This window comes from Anarhichas minor, unplaced genomic scaffold (assembly GCF_050575085.1).
Source record: "Anarhichas minor isolate MPS153535 unplaced genomic scaffold, ASM5057508v1 ptg000020l, whole genome shotgun sequence".
NCBI classification, from domain to species: Eukaryota; Metazoa; Chordata; class Actinopteri; order Perciformes; family Anarhichadidae; genus Anarhichas; species Anarhichas minor.
Window position 1 is genome coordinate 1,913,583 of NW_027466466.1, and position 26,658 is coordinate 1,940,240.

Consider the following 26,658-nt stretch of genomic DNA (forward strand, 5'->3'; position numbering starts at 1 on the left):
TTGTAAGCGAGAACTAGTTCACGTTAAGTTACCATCACGTTATCATAACGAGGTGGTTGTCCTGCAGCTGTCTTATTTATTAGTATTACTTTCTAAAGACAACCACTATCAGAATAATAGCTCTTAGCGTTTCACAACAATGAATCTATGAAAGACCAACACACACACACACACTGATCATTTAGCTGCTCTGATTGGAACACACACAGCTGCCGGGACTCTGACACTTTTGTTTCCCCAGGCTGCCACTGGCTCTCTCTGACTCAGATGGGGTCAGCAACAAACAATCTCTAAGTTTGGCAACGTCAGCTTAAAACAACAGGCATTGTTGGACGGGCTTTTGTTTACAGAAATCTACAGGTTGCAATGATCCCACAGCCTTTCCCCACTTTTTCCTCTTTCCTTACCCCTCTCTCGGTCCACCGCTAACTCGCTAACTTTCCCTCTGTTTCATTTCTTGTGTGCCGAACGCCCCCGGCTCCCTTTCTATCCCTTCTCCATGTGTATTTTTAAACAATGCTCAGGGTATTGGGAGAGGGAAAAGAGGAAAGTAGTGTGTGTGTTTGTGTTTGTGTGTGGGGGGGGGGGTTTGCAGGAAAGGGGTGTTAAAGGTAGAGACTTGTAAAAATAACATTCTTGCATAAACAGGGCCTTGAAAAATGGGCAGTGGGCAGCTCGCATTCCTTGAATTTTTTTTTTGGGAAACTCGATCACGTTCTGAGAATCGGAGGCTGCAGGCCTCCGCAAGGCGGATGACAGCCGTGTGACAAGCGAGCAGGAATGAAGGGTGGGGGGGGGGCATAACAAGAACGAGATGAAAAGAGAAGAGAAAGCAGCCAGCTGATGGGAACAGAGTGAGAGAGAGAGAGAGAAAAAGGACGGAGGAGGGCAGATAGCGCAGATGTTCGCAATCAGCAGCTGCCGACGTACGTACGAGGGTGGGGGGGGGGGGGGGGTTCGGTCCAGAGCGTTACAGAGCGGCGGCTTTTCGCACGGGTCGATCGCATTGGGAACCAGCACAGCTCCAACCGCAGCGAGTCTCCTCCCCAGTGTCAGAGCTCACAGATGAGTCTTTGTGTTGGAAGCAGAGCAGCACCTATTGGGTAACAGACGAGAGACGGGACACAAGAGAAGGGGGAAGCTACAGAACTATGGCCTGCAGTTAGATTCAAAATTGGTGAAGCAACTGTACGGACATCTATTAGTGCTGAAACTAATGATCATTATGATCAAATGTCAGAAAATAGTCAATAACTTACTTTTTTTATTTACCAGAGCTACCTCGTGACTCCATATGTAGATATGGGCTCACTCTAAGGTAACAAAACAATTCTTAGTTTCAGACGATTATACACCAATGAAAACATCCATTCATCCATTATTTTTATCTGCTTATCACGCTCACATTCACACCTTTTTGGAGCTGCATGTCTTTGGACTGTGGGGGATAGCCGGACATGCAAAACGGCACAAAGAAGGGCCGTCCAGACCGGGATCCAACCCGGGCCCCTCTTGCTGTGAGGCAACAGTGCTAGCCCCCCACATATTAATTACATATTAATGAATATAAAATTATATTTCTGATAATATATTCCGCCCAAATTCAACAAAGGTCGTTAAAATCGACTTTGTCAAAGTAATTGTCAATTTTCTACGTTCATAAAGTGTCCTGGCCTCATGTTACCTTACATTAAAAAAAATGTATACCAATGAGTTCCAAACAGTGTCATTTCAAAATTGGGTGAAAGATTTTGCACTCAGCCATTTGCATCGGAAGCTACTCGCAGTAAAGTGAAAAGGTAGAACCTAGTTCCAGCTAGGAGCCGATGTGGAAGTGTCTTAAACCTGAATTCTCTCTACTGTCCACCAGGGGGCGACTCCTCTGGTTGTATAGAAGTCTATGAGAAAATGACTCTACTTCTCTCTTGATTTATTACCTCAGTAAACATTGTAAACATGAGTTTATGGTCTCAGTCTCTAGTTTCAAGTCTTCTTCAATACAGCATGATGTTCATTTAGTAAATGATGGTCCATTTAGAGTCAAACAGACCATAAAGCAGGGGATGCTTTAGGGCGGGCTTACTGTGATTGACAGGTTGCTGTCACTACCAGAGACGTATATGACATCTCTACGTCACTCCTCCACATTCCAAATATGGTAAATTCTGTTTATTGGTTGCGAAAAAATCAACATGGTGACTGCCATAATCCAAGATGGCGACAGCGAAATCGCCAAACCCGAGGCTTCAAAACATCAGTCCACAAACCAATGGGTGACATCACCATGACTACATCCACTTCTTATATACAGTCTGTGGATCTGACATATCGGGGCGAACCTTTTTATAAATGCCAGTACCACTTTTCAAACTGTTGTGTTGGATCCAACTCAGGAAACTGGGAGTGAAACACTTTGTTTTCTCCTATAGTAGGCAATGTGGATGTACAAGCTGTAACACATCTACTGAAGAAAGACAGAAAGAAAGATAGAGAAAGAGAGATAGAAAGAAAAAGAGGGGCTTTGTTGGGAGGGAGTGAGAAAGACTCTTAGCAGAAAGCGCGTTGAGTTATTCATTAACGCGTTTTAACACAGCACTTTCCTCCTCCTTTCTTCCAGCCCCCAGAGATAAAAACACACACTCATTTGAATGACTGGGATGCCAGAGGGTGGTCTTCCATCTCACTACCTCTCCAACACTTTAAATGTGTGTGTGTGTGTGTGTGTGTGTGTGTGTGTGTGTGTGTGTGCGTGTGTGCGTGCGCGCGCGTGCGTGCGTGCGTGCGTGCGTGCGTGCGTGCGTGCGCGCGCGCGGGTCACATGGAATGTAAGGAGCTCTGTTAGAAGCTCCGTCTCGCTCTCTGAGGAAAAGGTTTAGGTTTCAGTCGGAAGGGTAAAATAGTTAACAGATTGCCCCGGCATCCCGTACCACAGCACAACCCCCCCACCCCACCCCCCCCTCGATGCCACTCCCCTTCAGGACCAAAAACCCATACAGTGGAACCGCAGAACCCAAATATCAGATTAACTGTCGATAAATCGTTAAAAACGTATCGACTGGGTTCTTGGTGGCCATGCTGCCATCTCGCTGAGAATGAAGGAAGATTGCAGTATATATATATATATATATATATATATATATATATATATACAGTATATGTATATATACACATATACATATAATAATACTGCTCAAGTTTTACATTAAACTGTGTGGATTCATTTCTAACTATGCAGCGTCAGGACAGGTTAACAAAAAGGCATCATCACACTCGAGCATTGAGCCCCTTTGAATCAACTTATATAAAGTTGACATACAATACAGCGGAAGAAAACAAATAGAGAATATTACTGTTATTACGGGGGGTATTTATCAAGCCTGGCAGAGGCAATCTTTTGCCTCACCGCATTTTATATTATTTTTTGAATTATTTTGATGGGTAAATGATGTAAATGAGCCCTGCCACCTTCATTTAAGTTGCTAATGAAGATTTGATACCGGGCTGTTGTGGCGCGCGCTGCTTGTGTTTGGATTAAATAGTCAAGAGAAGTTAGTAAAATACTGCTCTTCTTAAGTGTTACTGGCTGCTTCGGTCATATGGACTGGAAGAACGAGAGGGACACAGAAGGGTGAAGTCACAGTAGTGGCGTTTTTGCTCTTTGGTCTTGTGGTGCTGGACCCTGCGGTCCTTTAGGACAGTGGTTCTCATTCGCTGTGGATTTCTGATGCGTTGCTACCGTCACACTGAATAAAATCTATTCTGATGCAAATGATGTCACTGGTACAGGTGATGTGGTTTAAAAAAGAAAACATCCCACAATCTAAAATAGACGTATGACCCCTGGAGATGATCCCGCACCTCACCGGTTGAGACCCACTGCTTAAGGACAAACGCAGTTTGAATGTTAAACGTCGATAAAAGGGACGTCCTAACTAAATACCTCTTAAGTTTCATATTCTGAATTTTCTCTCATTTTTGTTGTTTTTGTGTCTTGTGAAATATGAGAGCCTTCAGACCACAACAACAAAAACGTCTAAATAATCTGAGAAATGAAAACTCACTCTTTGGGTGAACTGTTCAGAACTCAAGTAGATGGGTGAATAAGGGGTTAATGGGTCACAAGTGAAAAAGTTTAACCAGAAACTTAATTATAAATCTGGTGATTTATAAATCTTTTCTTCTTTTTTTTAAACTTCACAAAACTTTAACTCCCTGAAAGTTTTTCTACGTCGCCCCCATGTCACCTCGGTGTCCTGGGGGGCGGTGGCCGGCGTACACTTTGACTTAATACACACACACACACACACACACACACACACACACACACACAGATAGCTGCTACCGAAAGTCACTCGGTGGCAAAATGAGAGCATCCAACCAAAAGCGGCGGAGCGAAGAGGAGGCCGACAATGCGCCGGATTGGCCGAGGCCGCGCTGAAGGGGGGGGGGTGCGGGAGAGGTGGTCGGGGGGGAGAGGGTTTGGGGAGTAGCGGGGAGCGAGGCGGCCTCACGTGACCGAGTCCAGCAGAGAGCGTTATAATAGGCCCCCCTCTCGGAGTAGAGAGGCAGAGGCTGGATGTGAACCAAAATCCCTCTACCACACACAGGCTGGCCATTGTTGGCCATTCACTGGACTCCATCTCGGGGCACTTTATCATTCAATTAGGACAGCTTTCACACCGCACACCACAGAAAGGAGGCCTTCAATCAAACTGAAAACTTCACACTGGCCCTGGAGGGGACGCAGAGAGGGGACCTCGCAGTTGTCCCCCCACTTTCATTTTTCCAACTTGTTGTTGTTCCCCCCCGAGACTTTGAGCGGAAAAGAGAGAGGGAGAGACGGGGGGGGGGGGGGGAGGGTGGAGAGAGAGAGAGAGATGCGAGGAAGTCCCCTCCGAGTACCATTAAGTGTTTGGTGCAAAGTGTGTGTGTTTATGAAGCTGATGGAATGCGTTCGAGTGGGCGAGGGGGGTTCAATTTGGTAAGTGGTCGCGGGGGGAAGAAGAAGCGCGAGAGAGAGAGAGAGACAGCAGAAAAGGGGGTGGGGATTCAAAGCTCTGAGAGGAGAATGGCACAGAGGAGTATACTCGAAGGAAATAATGAGAAGGAGAAGTATGCTTGAGGAAAGAGGGGAGACGGGGAGATGTACAGTGATGGGGGGAGATGGATCAAAACACAGAAGGGGGGAGGGGGGGGAGGAGAGGAGGGAGCAGGTTGATAAACGTTGGAGGAGATGGAGAGGGTGTGAGCATCCTGGTGGATTCTAGGTTGTTGTTAAAGTCAAAGCACGCAAAACCTTCCTGGAATCAGATTAGAAAATGAATATGAAACAGAATGTATCTATTTATTAGACCTCATGTAATGACAAATAATCTTTGTATTTATTATGTTGCTTTATTATTCTTGTATGTATTCAAAATTTGTCTTTCTTGAGCAGCAATACAAGAAGTTCCAAAATCTTTAAAATACATTCGCACCTAAACAATTAGCTTAGCGATTAGCTTTTATTTATTATCCTGTTAAAGTTCTGTCTTATTATTTATTCCTCAGAGACAGCTGTCGGGTGGAAGCCTTTCCATCGAGAGATTAAACTGGTATATTTCAGCTCAGTAACTCTCATTTTCACTCCCCATCCTTTACACGTGTCCCGGTCTGTGAACGCTCGCTTGAGCCGTGGAGTTGGAGGGAGCCGGAGGTTTTGCTCGGGCATCATTTGGCGAGCGGGGGAGGAGGGGGGGATTGCTGAGCAGGGCGGGGTGGCGGAGGTCGTTATTAATAATCCCTTTCGGAGGAAGGAAAGAGGGGATGTGTCATCAGACGCTGTGGCTGGCATTCGGCTTTCTGCCCCCGTTCCCTCTCGCCGGCTCCCCGAGGAAGAATCAGGAGCGGGGGGGGGGGGGTCAGGAGTCACACTCCCTCTCGCTCTCTCTGCGTGGATCAGGTTTCGTCCCATTCGCTGACTCACTAGATATTACTGTTAACACACACACACACACACACACACACATCATAACTGTGTGCTGAGTCACGTGTTGAATCTCAACAACACTCCGTCGGTCCTCTCTCTGCACGCGCACTACACTGTGCGGTACTGGCAGAGATGGGCAGCATTTCTATTACTTGTATTTGAAATACGTATTTCAATTACTTTTGAGTATTGTCATTTGTATTTGATAGGGCTGATCAAAATCGAACGTAATTTGTAACAAAATACTTTAGAGTAGAGTAATTTTGTATTTAAAATACTCAAAATACTTTCTCCATGAATCAAAAAACAGTTCACGAGTTCAGTCTTCAGATCTTCAAGTTCAACGGATTGTCTGAGTGTGACAGATGTCAACTAGCTTGATGTATAATGTATGTCTGGGTCTGGCTACATAGCCTATTGTATATACATGGTGATGGTTATAATATCAAGCTCGATGCTAACATGCTAATGACGCTAGCATGCTGTCTAGGCTAGTGCATAGCCAGTGTTTAGCAAGTTAACTTATCAGTGGAGTAGCTAGCTATAGGAAGAGGGAGATTGGGAGCTTGTATGTTCATGATAACCTTATCAAGAGACGTCTGACCATCTAATCTTGCACTGTGTTACAAGTTATGCTGTATCTTCTCAATGTGAATGTCATAATGCCATATCAATTACTGGCAGATAATATAGTTCACAGTTAGCCAGGCTATGACAGTAGATGTCCATTTGTTAAAAAAACTAAAAAACATTAAATATCCAATTTATTTTCTTTAAAAGGCATATTATGGAAAGTATTCTTAGTTTTATTATTTCATACATTCTACAGTTGGCCAGGTGGACAACATGTCTGTGACTGGGCTTCACCAGAGCTTTGTGTACTTTATAGCTCAAACCTGAATGCTCTGCTATACCAAATTGTGAAAATCCAGAAAAAAGTATTTCCTATATTTTAAATACAAAATACATGTATTGTATTTTGTTACATTTTCTGGCACCAGTATTTTGTATTTTATTTTAATACATTTATTTGAGGGGTATTTTGTATTTTGTATCAAAATACATTTTGATGTATTTTTGCCCATCTCTGGTGCATTCCTCGCTCACGGCGCACAATACGATACTTCCACTTCGGCTCATGTGAACAGATAGTGACACGGCCACTGATGATCATGAATAAAATCTAATAGTTTTCCAGTTCAGGCAAATGTCTTCCAAACATAAATCATTAGACTGCTTTTTGAAGGCCACAAAAACAAATCCTCAAATTGAAGAAACTCGTGATGAACTGTTGTAGATTGAAATGAAAGCAGCAGGTCATCTCTGTGGTTGAGCTTCTGCTCTATTTCATTAAACACATCTCTGTCCTCTTTCAAATACTGGTGTGTTTGGGAACACAGCTGGAGAAGTCCAAAACAATCAGCTGTTATTGCCAGTGAGACTCATTTATTTAAAGAAGAGAAATCATATTCCATCCTGTACGATGAAGAATCATTTTAATACATATTCATCTGCTGGTGTTATTTTTAAATGAATTGTTTAGTGTATAAAAAGACACATTTCGATTTCAAATTAATAGTTAAAAGTTTTGCATAAATTTCTTTTTTCAAAAGCAAAACATTTTTCAAAGTATTTAATTAGCGATGTTCTTAAAGATGGAAAAGCAAATCCTCTTATTGGAGAAGTTGGGAACTACCACATCAGATATTTGATGACTGAATTCAACAATTCCTTTATTTATGTATTCAGCAGGTTATGTGCTGTTTTTCTGTAGTTCCTTTGTGTCAGCCCTAATAATAGCCCTGAGTAATTCAACATCTCAGTCACAGGCAATCCTTGGTGTTGCCTAACTGTTCCCTTACCGGCCCCGATTAGAGATGGAATTATTAATGCTTCCGTCTATCGTCAGAAAATTAAAAAGCATCTAAAAACTCACTGGCTGCTGCTTCTTGCACCACTTTATATGTTTTATACATCAATAGTAGGCTGAATATATTTCAATATTTCAACTAAGGCCTTGGGAAACTCTATTAGAGTGTTAGTATTTCACTTTTTTCTGACATTTTATAAACAAAAGCATTAATCAATTAATCAGGAGAATAATCAGCAGATTGATCGATAACGAAAGCGATGGTAAAAGTAAAAAGATTAGGCTTCATAATTCTCTTTTTTAAAAGGAGTTATGTCACAGTTTATGATGAATTACAAGCGTTTATGGGTTTGCAGTTTGTGTGTGAGCGTTTTTATGCAGCAGCTCTCCTGTAGATCAATAAACACACAATAAATATAGAACAATATACACAAAAGCAAAAACAACAAAAGACTATAAAACTTTAAAAATCTATATGTTGAAATAAATGATAAATACTTAACTAAGTAATAAACTAGAGCTGAAACAACCGGCCTATTAAGTGATTGACTAACATTTGACATTCATCAAACAAAAATCATAAATGTTTTGGCTTCCAGCTTTACCGTAGATTAATATCTAGTCACAGCGATACAATAAAACCAACGGACTGAAACATCTGTCTCTGAAACCACGAGACAATAACACTCGGAGACTTTACACGCCGCATGGTAACAGCCATGACGATGTCAGTATATTGTTCAAGGCGTGTCTGTGTGGGAGCATTAAATCCGGCAAAGCTGCGGCTCGTGTTTGTTTGGCGGGTCCAGCACTGCTCCGCCGCTTCTTATTAAAGGGCAAATTCAACAAACAGCAGACGCTCCTTTACCAAGTGTCCTAACTCGCATGTCGATTCATTTGAAGGATTTCCCGTTGACGTGGACAGGGGAGGTCAATATGACAGAACCTCACACACATCCCAGGATAGTAACCGACCACACGGTCTCACTCCCAGCTCATCACATATGGACGTCTGGTCAGTGGCCCTTGGCGTCACTTCTTAACGCACTGGGTGCTCCTTTAGCATCCATTTTCAATGTGCAGGGAGGTCCGGTGGACTTCAACACGTTAATGAAGGAAAGTTAAGTAAGTTGCATTGCGTTACGTTACATTACGCTACGCTAAGTTAAATTGCTTTGCGTTATGTTCTTGGTGAGGTTTAGGAACAGATCGTGGTTTTAAAATCTGTATGTTTGTTATGTAACTATGAGCCAGTGGTTGAAAGTCCTGTGTTTGTTCAGGCTGGTCTTATCCAGCTTTCGTAGCTATTTCTACGAAAAATACTGAACCGTTATTCGTAGCTGTCCCACGAAATGATTTGGTATGTTATATATATAAAGACCACTAAACCGCACAACACACAAAATGTGTTGAGTCATAAAAGGACGGCGTGACATGACATCCCTTCTGCCACTCCTGTCGTCTCACCAAACTCAACCCGGAAAAATCTCAAATATCCCCAAAGGCCTTACTGTAAGCCACTTGTGTTTATATCCCCACGGTCCCTCTGTGACTTCATCTGCAGTGGATCGTCTCTGAAACAGACTTCCCTCTATTCCCAAGTCAGTCGGTGCCTAAGGTTAAGTACAAGTCTATCAGTGTCTGAGAGACGACCCCTTAACCAACGCTGTGTTTACTGCAGAGAGAGAAAAGCCTATTAATAAATCGGCTGCAGACAGCCTGGCGGAAGTGGCCCGAGGGCTGTAAACTCAGTCCGGGAGAGAAGGATGGACGAGGGGCGAAACAGAGAGGGATGGAGGGACGGAGTGAGAGAGAGAAAAAAGAGGGGGGGGAGAGAGGGGACGGAAAGAAGTGAAGGTACATGGAGGAAATGGAGCCGGGAGGGAAAAGAGGGAGAGGAAAGAGAGAGTGTGTGTGTGTGTGTGTGTGTGTGTGTGTGTGTGTGCGTGCGTTACGTTGTGTGGTGTAAACCATGGGTGCTGGTTGATGGATGGATCTAGGTTCTGAAAAGCCACAGCTGCCCCGCTCTTCCTAGAAAAAGATCCGCGAGGAAAAGTGGCAGTATGCGGTTCAAGCATCTAGCATCCTCTTACTATTTCTGACCGGCATGCTGCAGGAGCCGTCAGAATGCCCTCCGCCAGAGCATGTGCCTGCGTGTATTATTAACTTTGTGCCTATACATAATAAAAAATGAAAACGCAAAGGTTCTTTTTTTGTTTTACTTTAATTAGCCCTGTAAATATCTGTGTGTGTGTGTGTGAGTGAGCGGCACTGCGCTGCACATTTGTCTGTTTTCAATCAGTCTCTTACACAGCAAAGCATAATTCTGCTCTCTGTCACGGCTGCCAACTAAACGCAGTAAATGTATATTGTGCTGTATTCACTATAAACGAGGTAAAGAGCGGCGTGTTTTTGCTATAACCCAAATTTAAAGAAAACCTATATATCGAATGTGAAAGTGTGTTTTATGAATCAGTTCAGTGATCAACTTCCATGTAAATGATTCATTCAAAAACAGACTAGTGTGGTTTTTGTTTTATGGAATCTGAGTGAACAGCTCCAACCTCCGGGTCCGAAAAGTGAAGCAAATGCTGAAGAGCCTAAAGCTGCATTCTCTCTCCTGACCAGCAGGGGGCGACTCCTCTGGTTGTATAGAAGTCTATGAGAAAATGACTCTACTTCTCTCTTGATTTATTACCTCAGTAAACATTGTAAACATGAGTTTATAGTCTCAATCTCTAGTTTCAAGTCTTCTTCAATACAGCATGATGTTCATTTAGTAAATGATGGTCCATTTAGAGTCAAACAGACCATAAAGCAGGGGATGCTTTAGGGCGGGGCTTACTGTGATTGACAGATCGTTACCACGGTGTTGTCCGGTCTGGGAGTTGTTGTTGTTTTCGTCTTATAACTTTAACCCTTTCACAGTGAGTTTTCGCTTCATGAAAGTTAATTGAAACATTTCGGTCGCCCTAAAAATGTCTTATTCAGTGTTCGGCTGTAACTCCGCCCTCTCCTCACTTTTGGTTGCAAAAATACAAGATGGCGACCCGTAGTCCACAAACCACTGGGTGACTTTGATGTTACACAGATAGACAGTCATATTATCGACCTGGTATTATTTTAGGGAAAAGATGAATTTTCAAAGCCGCTGTTGTGGATTCCTTGAATATCAATCACGTAAGAATGTTTTTAAACAGAATGTTGTTGTGGAAGGACATAGTGCAAGTAAAAATACTAACAACATTGGCAGCTGAAGGCTGCCAAGATGAGTTTTCTGTATAATAATGAACTTTGTATACATTTTTTTCTTCATTATATATACATCCTTTAATGTTAGTTATTTATTTAGGTTGTTGGACCTGCTGATATACGTTGTGAGGATATACGCTGTTTTTGTGTTTACTAGACTTGATTTTGTATTTTGGTCTGTTTCACTGTGACTCCATGTTGTGTTTGTACTGTGTTGTGTTATTTGGGGGCTTAAGTCATGTTTTCTGTTCATAAATATATATCCTTTTTAACCCTTGCATATCATTTCCTATTATCCTCTGTACAAATTGAACCCGTAAAAACCTTTTGCTCAACACTGTGGCCGTCAGCGGAAATTATGGGCTGACAATTAATTTCAAAATTGCTCAGTAGCACAAGAAGAGAAGAGTCACTAACTGACAACAACGCTGAATATTAGGTTTCCTCTATGTATTTAACTGCAACTGAGCAAAATCCATCCAAAGCCAGTTCCCGTGGTCATGAATGAACTTTAGACTAACGCGAGCTGACTGACTCAGTGATCGGTCCGTCACAGAGCCATGTGTATTAAAAGCAGGGTACACATCAATACTGGTACCCAAAAACAATACTTTAAAATACTTTCCTTTCCTCATACCTGAGGAATATAAAACCCTTTAACAAAAAAAATCATAGCGTTAAACAAGCTGTCCAAGAACTTTGCTTGAATAAAATACAGTCTGAAACCGGCGAAGATGATGCTTCAAATCAGTACAGAGCAAGTAAACAACGCTATGAATCCCCCCCCCCCCCATCACAGCGACCAGCAGCTACTGATTGAAACCTCGCGCACCACAGATAAATAAATCGGCCAACGACACTGGACACAAACACACATGCATGTTGAGCACAGGAACATATTAAACACAACATGCACACACAGACTTCTCCTGCGATGCCCCACGCAAGGTCTAGGTCTAAGGCCTCCTCTCGTGTCTTTTCTTCCAGAGAAAATAATAAATAGCGCAATCTTATTGCAGCCCCTCGGTGAACAACATCCATTCCAGCGTGAACGCAGTGTCCCTTGTTCCCATCCCCCCCCCCCCTGTCGCTGCCTCTAGAAGGTGAAGAAGTACAAAGGAAGGGATCAGAGCTTTTCCGATTCTTCTCTGGTTATTAACTACCATTTGTCCCCTCAGAGGGGCCGTCCCTCCCATTAACCCATCTGATGCTCTTTTCTCATGGAAATCTGCCTGTAGCCGCCGCCGCCGCCAGCGCCGCCGCTTCTGCTGCCACTACCAACCGCTGCCCGCAGAGGCGCAAGGGATTGTGGGGGACCTTCAGAGGAGGAGACCTCCCATTCAGCTTGAAAACAGCTCTCTCTCTCTCTCTCTCTCTCTCTCTCTCTCTCTCACAAAAGGCATAACATGAAATGTGCTGCCTCCGACCACGGGGGCATGGAAGTAATGGCAGTGCACGGCGGTTAATGAGAAGAAGCTGGCGGAGGCGGCAGAACATACTTTTGGGGAGCCGGAGCTCGGAGCAGCGGCAACCGTCGGGTTAAACGGATAAAGCTGACGGATAAAGACAAAATATTAAAAGTGGGAACGGTGCGGGTTAATTCCTGAGCTGTTTAGCGACTGGCTACAACTCCAGTGGGCCAAACATGATTTATTTTTTTTAAGAAATAAACGAATATGGCTTGAGCATATATTGTTTTTTAAAGGCACATCTTAGTTTAAACACTAGATGTCAAATACATCTGGTGAAATCATCTCTGTCTTAACCTCTTGGCACAAATAAACAAAGACATTTGACCATTTCTGCCTGTTGTGTTTGTTACATCCTAATATTAGACTTACAGGGTCTTGTCTGTCATTTAACTTAACGTTTCTACAGACTGTACACACAACATCAGAATATTTGTTCTTACTATTTTAGGCCATGCACTGTATTAGTTTGAAAGTATTGAATTCATTCAGATTCAGAAATGCTTTCTGTAATATGTGGGCACAGCAGTTAACTACTGCAATGTCTAAAGTGAAACTGTTTAGTGGTATTGTGTACTTGTTTTTGATAGAAAATGAATTGTGTGTTTTCTGGTGTAGAAACTCTGTTTTTCTTGCAGTGTATCTGGTAGAAAGCTGCACTTATTAATTATTGTTTGACCCGTGACTCCTTATATTTAAAAAAATAGTTTGGCCACCCCTGACTTTTGACGTTTTAGTCCAATGTTTATTGAATAAAGAACTAATTTATCTACTTTGTCATTTATTCTTGTATTCCTCACCACTATAGTCAAACATACTTAAACCAATCCCCCCTCTATGAGACTATTACTACCAATTACACAAGCTATAAACAGGTCCACCAGAATAACAACAATAAGGTTCTTAACTCCCCCCCGGTGGATCGGCTCCATCGCTAGCGGGGCTGGTCGTAGCAGGAGAGTGGCAAACATCACAACACACAACACACATGGGACTGGCAGCAACAAAGCCATTGTCTCGTGACAGACCCCCTTCCATTTCCTTATTATGTAGCTGGAGGCCTTGATGGAGCGTGCAGCTCGTCTCTTGAAGAGGAGGGAAGTAACGCAGCTAGTCATCAGTCTTATCTATATATCCATATATATCATAAAGGTTGCAGCCGTATAACAACTGCTGCTTTATCTTCCACCAAATCACCAGTTACTTCCTCTTCTTTTCTAAAAGTTATTGTTATTATTGAGGATAATTACAGTGAATCCCTGTCTATATAGAGCGCCAATGAAACCAGGCAGAGAAGTTCATTCTCTACTTAGAAATAAAAAATAAATAAAGAGATCATCATCTTAAATTGCCGTTAATGGCGTGACGAGTCAGGCGGACGTTGGACGTCCTCTCGAGGAAGGCAAGTGCAGGTAGACGCTGGAGCCGAAGCGACCGATTAATCGATCGGTCCGCCAATTAATTGTTTGTCATATTTCAAGCGGGACAACGTGATGATGGACGACATGAAACTGTGGACATCCCCACACGTGTACCACATGCAGAGCACAGGATGTCCCCCACGGGACACTGCGAGGACAACAGCAAATAACAACAACAACACTGCGGGAGCAACACGGTGACAGCAGGCAACAAACAAAAAAACAACAACTTTATGTCTCTGCAACATGTTTTCGACCATTTCCACACTCCTGACCCGATAGCATAGCCAAGAGTAGCAGCCAAGGCAGCCTTCAATAACAAGTGCATGAGCAGAACCCCACATTCTGACCCCCCTCCCCCCCTCCCCTCACTTTGATGGGGGGGGGGGGGGGTCTTGGATGTTATTTGTCCGCTTCCAAGGTAAAAAAAAAAAAAAAAAAGCACTCTCTCCCTCACAGAAGACACATGCAGGATCAGAAACAAATACGACACAATGTAGGTAAAGGGGCCCGAGTAGCATCCAGCCTGCAGCGACTTGATTTTTTTTTAAGGGGGGGGGGGGCTTTAAAATATCAAGACACTAATTTGGAGAACGTAAGAGCGTGATGCACACACACAGAAAAGCAGCCGCTTTTATCAGACTCTCTCTCTCCCCCCTCCTCCCTCGCAAAGCGAACACACTCCCCTCTCCTCTGCAGCGGCGTGCCACCACACTTTTGATAAATATTCGGGGGGGGGGGGGGGGTGGGTGCTTAAAACTCACCAGATCGCCCTGCAAAAAAACAAAAAAAGCATGCACGGAACACGAGACGGTCAACGGCGAGAGAGGGGGGGGGGGGGGGGGCCGCTGGACAAAGTGCACCGCGTTACAACAACTTCACACGATCGCATTTGCAACATATTTACCGACCCGACCCCCCCCCCCCCCCCCTCCCCTAAAAAGAAAAAGAAGAAGAAGAAGCCTCGATGGGCAGAGGAGGCGATCGCGTAATTAACAATTAAATACCCAGAGATCCCTCTCCACGCTGCCGCGAAAGTACGCAGGGATTACGCAAAACAAGTCCCGACAACGCGATAGCTAGCAAACGACGCGTTCACAACAATTCGAGCGTCGCGCACGTCAGCGCGAGGCTGGTATAAAAAAAAAGTTGGTAAAAAAAAAAAGTTGTTTTCAAAGGCGACACATGCAAACAGCAGAGCGTGCAGCCACATTACGGCTTCTTACCGAGAGACAGGGCGACAGATGGGGGGACGAAACGAGCAGTTTTTACCCACCTAGAAAGTTTCCAGCACCGCATTAGTCAATTTCACATGGAGCCCCGGTAACCTTCCATCTCGGACCGGACCAGACACCCACCGTGGGAGAGCCCCGCGCCGCAGCTCCACCGCTCTTCTTCTCCCCCCTTCGATCCGTCGTTTCGTTCTTATTTTCCCGATTTGTTTTTGTCTTCCACCCCCCCACAATAATTGTTCTGATATTCGGGGCCTGAGAGTGTGCCTGGCTCCCCTCAGGCTGCAGCGGAGTTATGGGGCGGTAAGCATTGTGGGAGTGTGACGTCAGGCCACTTTCACAAACTTTTTTTTTTTTTCAAGCAGGGACAGCTTACTGTTTCTTGTTTTCAGAGCAGTGCTCCCAGTCAACAAGCAATTCATTCACTTAATACACCTGCAGTACAAACTATACATTCTTTAGATTCGGTTTATGAAAAACATTAAATATATTTTCAAAATATTTAAATTCATTATTGCCTATAGCGGAGCCAGGGTTTGACATATTGACATGTAATATTTAGATATCGTCTTATTGATACAATCAAATTTCAATATAGCATTCGCCCTATCTCTACTTGGCTTATTTCATAACATTTTAATGTGCATACTTTTGATGCGTATTGCAGTTATTAAATATTTTTAGAAAAAATCTAAGAAATCGCAGGACTTGTGTTAATCACCCACCTATAGCTCCTGAAACCTTATAAGAATGAGAGAAAATGTTCTCAGACATGATCCCAATATCAGCTGCTCAACGCTTGATTTTCTCCTCATTTAGAGTAACTTTATTTATTTATTTCCCAATGTATTTATTATACAGTTTCTATCAGCCCATTGGGAATACAAATTGTTCCCTTCAAAAGAAAAACAGGAAATCACTGCATTGTAATGTATAAACTCATTTTAACAATGTTTTATTAAGAACAGAAAAGTGTGAGAAAAACACACCCAACATCTATCTATATATATATATGTATATATACTTAATATTTATATATATATATAATACATATATATTTATATATATTCTCACTATAATTGAACCGTGAGGTTTTCTCACATTTATTTGGCTTACACAAACATTTTTTTCTGAAGCACATTAAACATACAAATGTTTTATAACTTACAAGACAATTAACCTAATCGTTTAATTATCGCACAAAAACACACGCGGCTTAACGTGTACTTGAATCACGCATTCTACATTCGCTGAAGCGTCAACAAGTGTCAACACGGAGCAAGAAAACGAGCAGGGTTTTTCAGCCCGTCAGCAGGAATGTGGACGGCCGCCTCGGGTCCCCACGTGTTGAAGGCTACCAGTGGCTACTGGTGGTGGTGGTCCCGTTTCTCCCACCTTGTGTTTTTTTGTTTGGGAGGGGGTTGGGGGGGGTGAAAGAATTACTTCCAGGGCACATTAACTCGTTTCCTCATCACCCCCCCCCCCCCCCCCCCCCCCCCCCCCCACGGGCTTCCAGCAGCCCCCCCCCCCCCCCCCAGAGCCCGCAGGGTGAATGTGTTTGTGCAGGGGGAGAGTGAGCGTTGGGGGAGCGAGCAAGACTCTTCAATAATGCTGCTTTCAAGTGCTGCCCCGACTGCTCACATTTCAAACCTGTAAAAAACAAAACAAAAATGTGTGTATGTTGTTGAAGATAACAGTTTAATAAACGCTGAAAAAAAAGGTTCATGTTTTTACGCCTGTAGATTTATTTATTTTTAGAAGAGCCGAAACATGAAAGGCTACTTTTATGTTGGAGTGCCACTGCTTGTTTTTTTAAATTATTAAATGAACATAATAAACTACTTTAGCGGCTTAACGATCGCTTAGTTAAAAAAAAAAATCACAAAGAACTTCAGTTGTGTATTCGCGTCTTTGGTCTTGTAATCAATCGATTCTTCGTAATTGCGACATTTCCGACCGATCATGAAAGCACCAAAAGAACGCTTTTGGCGTGTTCAATACAGCGGAGCGGGATAGAAAATGCCAGTTGTTCAGGGGGGGGGGGGGACTCCAGAAGCCGCAGCTATAGGCCTACCTGTCAGTGTGCTCAACAGATATGTGGACGAGATGTAATGTTTCATTCTCTCAAGAGTTGGGTGCGAAACGTGCGGAGACAGCCATCATTCTGGACCCAACGGGCACAGGTAGACGATTCAGACCCTCGTGGACCGGGCTCTAGTCCTCTGTCTGAGGGTCTCAGTTCCGTTTGAATGCTACAGTAACTGCGAGGAAGAGAGAAAAAAACTGGATCCCAAAAAACTTTGAAAGTTGATTTAGTCGCGTGCTGGACATTTATATATATAAAAAAATCACAAAATGTCCACGTGAAGACCAGGATGTCGTTTAGCTTTCGATAGCGCTTTAAAAAGTCACATAACTTTTTTGTCTTCAGGCAAAGAATTATTTCTAAAAGTGTGAAAAATGACAATAATTGAGTATTGAACTGAGACAAAAAAATATAGCAAATTTAGGCTGGTCTAGTCTCCACAGCAGTATTTGTTTGCTCACAAATAATAATAATAATAATAATAATAATACACATTACATTTTAATACACTTGTATAAGAATGTAATTAATAATAAGTAATGGCTCATTCATGTATAATTAACCTTAAAGGCAACATTTTAAGTTTCATTATTCATTCATTATTAGGACAATCAAAGAAGTGCTAAGAATGAAATATTCAAAGTGAGAAAGTTCACATGAAATAATGTGCTTCAGTTAAATTGTTGATTTCAGTGAAAGAATCCCATCATTGCACATTTAATTAAATCACATCTAAATGTGAGACTTTACACATATTACGCCAACAGACACTGAAACAGGAGGGACTCTCTAATATTTGAGCAAAATAAGATTGCTATTGTTTTATTGCATTTTGTTGTAGAATAATAAGCAGATAATTATTGGTATATTCTCTCTCTTTTTTAATCTAATCATTTCTGGAAAACTTCATTTGAACTCTTACGGCTCTGACATTATAAACTATTATAGAGGAACATAAGTGAACTATTTACAGGTGCTTTAGCCTAATAAATTATGTTTCTAGAAAAAAAGATGAAGGCAGATGTCTGACACACTTTGTTTCAGTTTTTTCTTCTTCTTTTGTTTCACAGTAACGGCCATGTGGTACAGGAAGGAAGGTCACATAGAAGTTGCCTATGAAACTTTATATCAGCCCGATAATAAAGTGACTGTGAGTATAACATGTACTATGTTCAATCCAAAGAGTATTTTGTTATTGCACCTGTGTGTATCAGAACGATTTCTATGCTATGTGTGAAGAACGCAAAAAGGAGGAGATCCTCTGTCTGTAGTTCGGCTGTAGTTAGAGATGCACCGATCTCACTGTTTTCAGTCCCGATACCGAGGACTGATCCGATACCAGTGTGAAATGAATCAGCTGTATGCCTCACTGTGGAACTGGTTCTCAAATGACTTATCTGGTTAAATAAAGGTAAAATAAATAAAGTGACTGGGATCAACAGCATCAGACTTGACTTAAATATCACTGTCATAACTTTGTCATAACTTTGTAAAACCAAATGTTATAACTAAATACGCAGATATAAACGTATATACATGTACTGAATTGTTGTTTGTGTCTTGTTGTTGAATGTATAATATCGTGCGCCGGCAACTTGGTAAAAGAAAATCTTTCAAATTCGTAGAATTCTTCGGGGCGATGCTCCTTGATTAAGCTGGCTGTGTTACATTCGGCGGACACCCCTCCAAACATTGGCTTTGCAGATGCTGAAGTACTTTTCGGCGTATCGGACATGAAATACCTCCAATTTGCTCCCTCAGCTGAGCGGTCTACTGGCGTGTAGCTAACGCGTGACGCAGCACGCGCACATGTAGGCCTAACCAGACGTAAACCTAGAACTGAAATGAATAGATGGGCCACATTGTCAACAATACCCGATCTAGCTATGCGAGTCAGTATGGGCCCGATATCGGTATCGGTGCATCCCGGGCCGTTGCCGTTTTGTCTCTTCTCCTCCTGCAGCTTTTCCGTGCCGAGGACGCCGTGGAACAAACTGAACCAAGAATAGATGGTCGAGACGGCTGAGGTGATGCGATTTCCCGGCACAAAGAGGGCGGGACCTCTTTCATTTTCGCCGCCGTTTGTTTATTTGGATGGCAGCGCGGTCGGTGCAGCCGCAGTCAGGTCGACTGCAGCTGCGCGGCGGTCTGTTATTTAGCCGAGTGATTTTTAACTGTCTCGCCAATCGACAACATGGTGGCAGGGGGGGGGGGAGACTCGTTCTGATTGGCTCTCTCTCTCTCTCACGTTGCAGAAAGTGGCGTGTGAACACGATAGCAGCGGGCCACTCCCCACTGCGTGTCTCTCTGAGCCACCGCACACCTCATCAGCCCTGATTGGATGCACTGCGAGGGTGAGACGCCCCTTTCAGAAGTTTTGATGACAGGACAGAGGGCTCATCAGGCAGCTGAGCAGAAACATCTGCGCGTATTTACGCATTAACAGTCTCCAGCTCTTCCCCCGGTGTCCTGGTGAACCTTCTTCATTCGCATCTCTCATCTCAACGCCGTAGGCCTCATAATTGTGCACCCAAGCTTTCAAACGTGCACACAAACAAGCCCCCCAATCTAGGCCAAAAATACAACCCCTAAGAGAACCGAAATCAGCATCGGTGAACACAATAGTAATTAGTAAGAGGGACAATTTGTTTCACATCTGGAGTGTATTTCCTCGCCACCAGAATACCCAGCGATCCCCCTCTTTCGGGTGGGAAACGACTGTGTGTGTTTTTATGTGTTTTGTTTGAAACAGATGGGCGGTTTACATTAGCGGAGATGGGTGATAAACAGCTTAGAAAGGATTGTGGGGGGGGGGGACCTCCGGGACACAAAGTAAGAGAGAGACAGATTTCCCTCCCAGATGCACACAGCGGAGTAGATATATTTCTGTAGGCCAACCACCTGAAGTTAGCATCGCGCCGGCTCCCGCGACTAAAAAAGAGAATGGCCTTTCTTTCCTGAGTAGGTCTTTGGTGAGATGGTCTAGGGTTAACACAGGTTAAATAGATTTTAATGCTTTTTACTAAGATATAAAATACGTCAGTAAATAAAAAAGGTGGTTGCTAACAGGTGGCTAAATGGGACTACAAAACGTCAACGTCACAGCATCAGTGTTTACTCCCGCTCATGTGACCGTGGTGTGGTTCCTTTGTAACGTTAGCTTTTTACTTCTGCTGATTGTAATGACGCTTCAAAAATACATAAAAAATCATAAAAGCGGTGTTCATTTGTGAAGATTATCTTTCCGAGTGTGATGATAAATTCAAGGGTTGGCCTACAAAACTACGTCATCCCTGCAGCACTCTATAGATGCCAACATGTTCTCGTCCCAACTACCGACGCTTTGTCAGACTCATTGGCGCACAGTCGCAGTAAACACATGGTTACACTTGTGAATTCAAACAAAACCACTTTCATTCGATTTAGGAAAAACATCATGGTTAGGCTTAAAATAAGTATGTAACATAAGTAATACGTCATATAAGTGAAGAACACACGTCATAAACATATATATATACGTGGCATATAACACACATATGGACGTATATTAAAAATGACTCAACAACACTTTGAGACACTAACACCGGTCTCCTGGTTGAAAGTCCTGTTTGTTTGACCCATCTGCACTTTGTGGCTTTCCCCCCCCCCCCCCCCCGGCCTTTATAGCTACGTCATCACACTGCCGGAGCATTTTCTCTGAGCGTCTAATAATGACACCAACTGGTTAACGGTGTAGTTTCTTAAAAGCTTAGTGTGCCTCACACCACGCACGCTGAAGGGTGACTTGCGCGCCGGTATTAGAGAACGAGGGGCGCGGCAAAGCGGCGCTATTTGAGGCCAAGGGAGTGACAACCGGTCGTGGATGCAGTGTAGTTGCAGTGGGGGCCTGTGTGGTTGGACGCTGTGTCGGGCCCTCAAACTATGGTTCAATTAGCTGAATTGGAGTTGAGCAAGTGTTCAGAACATTTATTAACAAGCAAATAGAAACGTCATTTGATATACTGTATATTCCTTTGAAAAGGCAAACCCATCTGCATTATGGTTTTCTTGTCTTCTTTTTGTAAAATAGTCAGTAGTGATAATAAAATGATATGCTTGTTCTACACGAACTATAAAAACTAAATAAAACTATTCAATTAGGCTCAATGAATAATGTCTTACTTTCTTTGGTATTTTTGTCATATACAGATATGCAATGATGACTGCTAATATGTTATTTTGATGCTGTCTCCATTTCTTTCAGTATCTGTGTAGAAATATTCTCGTCCGTGTTAATGAGCCTGGGTCTCATCCTGTTTGGTTCATAGGCTGATATAAAATTGCTGCTATTTCTTTTAAAGACCGGGACTGGAGGTCGCTGCGGTTCGGAGACGGCGGCGACCGGGACTGGAGGTCGCTGCGGTTCGGAGACGGCGGCGATCGGGACTGGAGGTCGCTGCTGCTCCGAGGCGGCGGCGGCCGGGACTGGGGGTCGCTGCGGTTCGGAGACGGCGGCGGCCGGGACTGGGGGTCGCTGCGGTTCGGAGACGGCGGCGGCCGGGACTGGGGGTCGCTGCGGTTCGGAGACGGCGGCGACCGGGACTGGAGGTCGCTGCGGTTCGGAGACGGCGGCGACCGGGACTGGAGGTCGCTGCGGGGCTGAGGCGGCCGGGACTGGAGCTGGCTGCGGGGCTGAGGCGGCCAGGACTGGAGCTGGCTGCGGGGCTGAGGCGGCCAGGACTGGAGCTGGCTGCGGGGCTGAGGCGGCAGGAACTGGAGCTGGCTGCAGCGCAGAGGCGGCAGGAACAGGAGCTGGCGCAGAGGCGGCAGGAACAGGAACTAGAGTTCGCTGCGGCTCCGAGGCAGCAGCTGGATACGGTGACGGCCGGAATGCCGTCCGAATACGGGGAGCCGGACTTGGCCGGACCACCGAGTGTTCCCCTACACTTGCTTGGCCCCGTCTCCGGCTGAGAAGGTGCTTAGCCATATAATCCGAGTCCACCGGAGGGTCAAAAACCCTCCTCAGATCCTCCACAAAGTCCACAAAAGGCACAGCATTTGGCCGATCAAAACCTAATGTTCTCACGGCCCAGTCCAAAGCCCTTCCCCGCAGTAATCCAACCACGTAGGAGACCTTGGACCCGTCCGAGTCAAAAGTCTGGGGCTGACGGTCAAATACCCGTTGGCATCGCAACAGGAAGCCCTGGCACTTCCCCAGTGTTCCGTCGTAGGGATCCGGAGCCGGCACGGGGGATTCCCAGACCGGCGGAGCGAGGACAGGAGGGAATAGTGCGGGTGCTGGAACTGGTGGAGACTTGACTTTCCGGGCTAGTTCCTGCATGAAACAGCTAATCCGAGAAACTTCAGCAGCGAAACTTCTCATCTCCTCCAGCAGACTGTTAGGCCTGTACAGCGTAGCTGCTCCTGTGGTTGCTGGGTCCATTATGGTCAGGTCGTTCTGTCACGGGAGTTCACGGTTAGGACCCAATAGCAAGACCACAGGAGACATAGTACGGTAAAACAGACTTTATTTGGCCAGAGAAGAAGACAGAAAGGTGTGTGAAGGTGTGGAGCCCGTGGTCCGACACCAGAGAGTAGGCAGATCGACGGTGTGAGTCCCGTGGCTCGACACCGGAGGGCTGGCAGCTTGACGGCGTGATGTCCCGTGGCTCGATACCAGAGAGTAGGCAGATCGACGGTGTGAGTCCCGTGGCTCGACACTGGAGAGCTGGCAGCTTGACGGCGTGTGTAGTCCGCTAACACAACGGAGGGCAGAGCGGCGGTGAGTAGTCCGTTAACACAGAGGGCACGGGGGATTCCCAGACCGACGGACAACGGAGGCAGGCGCTCGAGGGAGAAGATGCGACAGGGTTGAAGCGGGTGAAAGACGGTACGACCTGACAACCCCAGACTGCAGGACCAGAGTTTATATATTGCCAGGGGAATCGTTAGTGGGGCCTGAGTCTGGTGTGTCAGGCTGCAGGAGGTAATCAGCTGGAGTGGCTGCAGCTGTGTGGCCATGGGAGGTGTAGGGTCTGACAGGGATCCTGACAATATGAGTACTGCCAGAAACACAAATGTTACACAACATGCGGATGACACCCCTCCTCGCCTCCTGTTGGTGTGATGTAACCATCGAGCCTCTGGCGTGTGATGGTTTGTGAGTAGCCCAGAGCCGGAGGTGGGGAAGTCTATCTCAGCTGAGACGGACTGTTCTGTGATGGGGTATCAGGTCGCAGACAGCCGGCACCGGCGGTCTGCAGCAGGTTGATAAGGTAGATGGGTGGAACACATCCGGCGAACGGGGATTCTAGCTGAGAAGTTAATGGCACGCATTTTGTCAACATGAGTTTGGTTAGTTTTCATAACACATCTAAATAAATCCAAATAAATCTTTAGACTCTTTTTAAATTCCCGTCACCAAGGCATGCTGCTGCCAAAAGGGGATCCTGAGAGGACAAATAAAAATGGACATTTTGGTTGGTTTTGGCTACCGCCTAATGTGAACAAATCTTAATCTCCAAAACGTGTTTTGTTGCTTATTTGTTACTTTTATGTTGGATCCAGTTTGCCATTCAGACACACAGCAACCAAACAAGGGCTCCTAACTGGGAGGACAAATAAAGATTGATTCAACAGATTCTTGCATCATTTTGACTGTTTTCTGTAAACCTAATGTAAATTAATTTAGAGCCAAATTAGATGTGGTTACTTCTTGTTGCTTTTACATTACAGTCAGGGTTTATCTACGTCACTGAGGCCCACTGCTGCCAAAGGGGGAACCTGAAAATAAAAAATATAACGTAATTTTATTGTCAACAGAGTAATCAAATTCAATCTTCACAGCTACATTTGGATACCCATTTGTTAGTTTTATGTTTGATTCAGTTGTTATCACTAAGGCACACTGCTTCCACCGTGAAATCCCAACCAGAACTAAAACTGGTGTTTTGTTCATTTAGACTAGTTTTCAACATCTCTGAATCTATATAAATCTTTAGAGCCTGAATGAGTTTCCATGTTAGAATCTTTTTCTCCTCGTCACTGAGGCATCTCGAACACACACCGGGGAGCCTCGCTGAAAGGAAAACTGGAACTAAAAACAGTTACTTTGGGCTACAGCTAGATCTTAATAAAACCTTCCAGCCGAAAGGAGTTTTGTTACTTTTTTGTTACTTGTCACTCAGGGACCCTTTGATGTTAGCTGAGAATGAAAAAAGCATTTTGTCAACAGAGTTTTTGGGGTAGTTTTCTAAACATCTCCAATGCATTTGAACTTTTTTGTTAGTTTCATGTCAGATTGAGTTTTCATTACCTTTGGGGAAAAAAGTCTTTACTGACGTTTATTTCATTTTATGGGCCTATTCGGCCCTAAACTGCAGTTTAGGGGGATTCAACATTTGATAAGTTTGGTGTCTGCACACTGGGAAATCACACCAGCTGAAAGCCAGGTTGTCTGTAACAACACAGAAAGGTCAACAGGAGGCGGGTTGTTTGAGGTTGACTACCTTATTTCCCTCTCCTGAAAGGCCACATAGGCACAAAGTCGAGAGGGGGGGGGCAGCTTCCTAAAGTAAAGTGTTATGTGTGTGAGGAACTTATTGATCGAAAAAGGGAAATGAGATTGTTAGAACACAGGACTGTGAGTCAGAGATGTGCCTAAAAAACCTTCACCCTGTATAATAAGATAATTTACTACCATTCAGACTCCATATATACGACATAAATATCCAATAACAATAGAGAGAATTCAGTAAAGTACGATGTGCATTTTGTTATTTGTTCACCTGAAAGAAGCCCCCCCCGCCCAACCTCCTGGTCTTCTCCTCCTACACCCCCGCGCTGTGAGTTGTTTCTCCTTTTGCATTGTTATCATCGCTGTCATCTCCAACAATGAGAAACAGTGTGCGTTCAAGGGATGGGGGAGGAGCGGGGGAACGACACAGGAAGAGAAGGGGGGAGAGAGAGAGAGAGAGAGAGAGAGAGAGAGAGAGAGAGAGAGAGAGAGAGAGAGAGAGCGGCCAGCTGTCGAGCATCGGAGAGAAAAGAAAAAGTGATCGAACACAAAGAGAGAGAATACGTCTGACGGGGTTGGCTGAACCGGAGGATGTGGAGGGATTAGGGAATCCTTCAAAGCAAAAAGGGCCCAAGTAGAAAAACGTCTCCAACTGCTCATTGTGAAGAACTGGCAACAACAACCAAAAAAAAAGTCACGGGTTATGGTTTGAATTGAGAAAAATGATCTCCACAGGCCTTAAGAAGCACCCCTTTCACTTTTTTCCCACGTGTTATTTGTTAGATCGTAACATTCTGTTAACACCATCGACTTCCGGTTGTCCTTGGAGCGATAATGAACTAGAACTTGCCGGCAGATCGTAGCGGCCGCGTAACCCGGAGCCTCCGCAGCAGATAAATGATCTCTTCAATGTGACACGTTTAAGCAATTATTGCTCTGTTCAGACGAACCAGGCAGGCTGGCAGAGAGTCGGAGGCCGCACCCAGGCCACATGTTGCATGCTGGGTTTGGGCATGTTGAGCACACACGTGTGAGTGCCGTATGAGGAGGATTGCTCCTTTATCATCAGCTCTGGTCGCTTTTCCAGATGGGGAATCCCGAGGCAAAGCAGGAAGGTCCAATGTCTATATTAGTGGCCGGGCGATAATTCAATATGATAATCTGTCATCCTTCAATGGAATCGTATCACGATGAAATCGTATATTGAGATATCGTGACACAATTACGTAGTCCACATCGATAATAACCAGCATAGTGACTCAGATTCTTAAACACTTGAGAAAGTACTTTTCATTTTTCAAGCATTTCATTCACACAAGAGTGTACGAAACCATGTGATTATTTCATATGGACTATTTATTTATCGGATTACCAGGAAAATATGCTACATCGTGATATATATCGTTACCGAGATATGACGTGACCAATGTTGCGAGTGCATGTTTTGCCTTAGCCATCCAGACGAAGTTAGCGTGCTTTAAATTAAAACTGTTCTCACCATCAAAATGTCTGGTTGTTGCACGTTCGGTTGTCAGAGTTGATATTCCGACACTGGACTCAAGTTCTAGAGGATTCAGAATACAGGATCACGACTGTTTCAGAGCAACAGGTGTTTCAGGTCAAAGAGTGACCGGGTTAACTGATGACTATCAGCCGAATGCATCCGTGGTTGCCCATAGTAACTCATGTAAATGGGTGTCATATAATAAACACAGATGAGTGTGTATTTAAAATTGATTGAGGGCTTTTACGAGGACACCTCCATGTTCTCTTGTTGTTTTTAACAGTTGCTGCCGCCACTACGGGCAACGACGGGATCTTTTTTTTTTACTCTTTTGAATTGTGAAATTATTTTTTTGCTGTGG

At 44.2% G+C, this 26,658-nt stretch overlaps 2 protein-coding genes across 8 annotated transcripts in view; one reads left to right on the plus strand and one right to left on the minus strand.

Annotated features, from left to right (window-relative positions):
* plagl2 (pleiomorphic adenoma gene-like 2) overlaps positions 1 to 15,535 on the minus strand; it is a 36,376-nt gene extending 20,841 nt beyond the window's left edge. The window contains exon 1 of one of the 4 annotated variants that reach the window (XM_076095500.1): positions 15,257 to 15,535. The gene's annotated coding sequence lies outside the window, so the exon portion shown is untranslated. Of the gene's footprint in view, positions 1 to 15,206 lie in introns of all 4 variants that reach the window. The other 3 variants (XM_076095499.1, XM_076095498.1, XM_076095497.1) reach the window with 3 other exon arrangements.
* Positions 15,536 to 16,761: 1,226 nt separating this feature from the next.
* On the plus strand, positions 16,762 to 23,918 carry LOC142954473 (uncharacterized). Of its 4 annotated transcripts, XM_076095509.1 has the most exons (5): positions 16,762 to 17,395; positions 18,369 to 18,448; positions 18,611 to 19,325; positions 19,554 to 19,652; positions 21,639 to 23,918. In XM_076095509.1, the coding sequence occupies exons 3-5, from the start codon at positions 19,308 to 19,310 to the stop codon at positions 22,266 to 22,268; spliced, it is 747 nt and encodes a 248-aa protein (XP_075951624.1). In that variant the 5' UTR covers positions 16,762 to 17,395; positions 18,369 to 18,448; positions 18,611 to 19,307; the 3' UTR covers positions 22,269 to 23,918. The 4 variants fall into 4 exon arrangements, with proteins under 4 accessions (XP_075951624.1, XP_075951623.1, XP_075951622.1 ...); XM_076095507.1 differs by lacking the exon at positions 18,611 to 19,325 and having other exon boundaries at positions 16,767 to 17,395; XM_076095508.1 differs by lacking the exons at positions 18,611 to 19,325; positions 19,554 to 19,652 and having other exon boundaries at positions 16,764 to 17,395.
* Positions 23,919 to 26,658: the final 2,740 nt, after the last annotated feature.

Coding starts and splice junctions, on each gene's coding strand:
- LOC142954473 (XM_076095507.1), top strand. CDS start 17,308: ATGTGGACGAGATGTAATGTTTCATTCTCTCAAGAGTTGGGTGCGAAA. Junction 18,449..19,553: donor AGCCCGATAATAAAGTGACT/GTGAGTATAACA, acceptor CTCACGTTGCAG/AAAGTGGCGTGTGAACACGA. Junction 19,653..21,638: donor TGATTGGATGCACTGCGAGG/GTGAGACGCCCC, acceptor TTTCTTTTAAAG/ACCGGGACTGGAGGTCGCTG.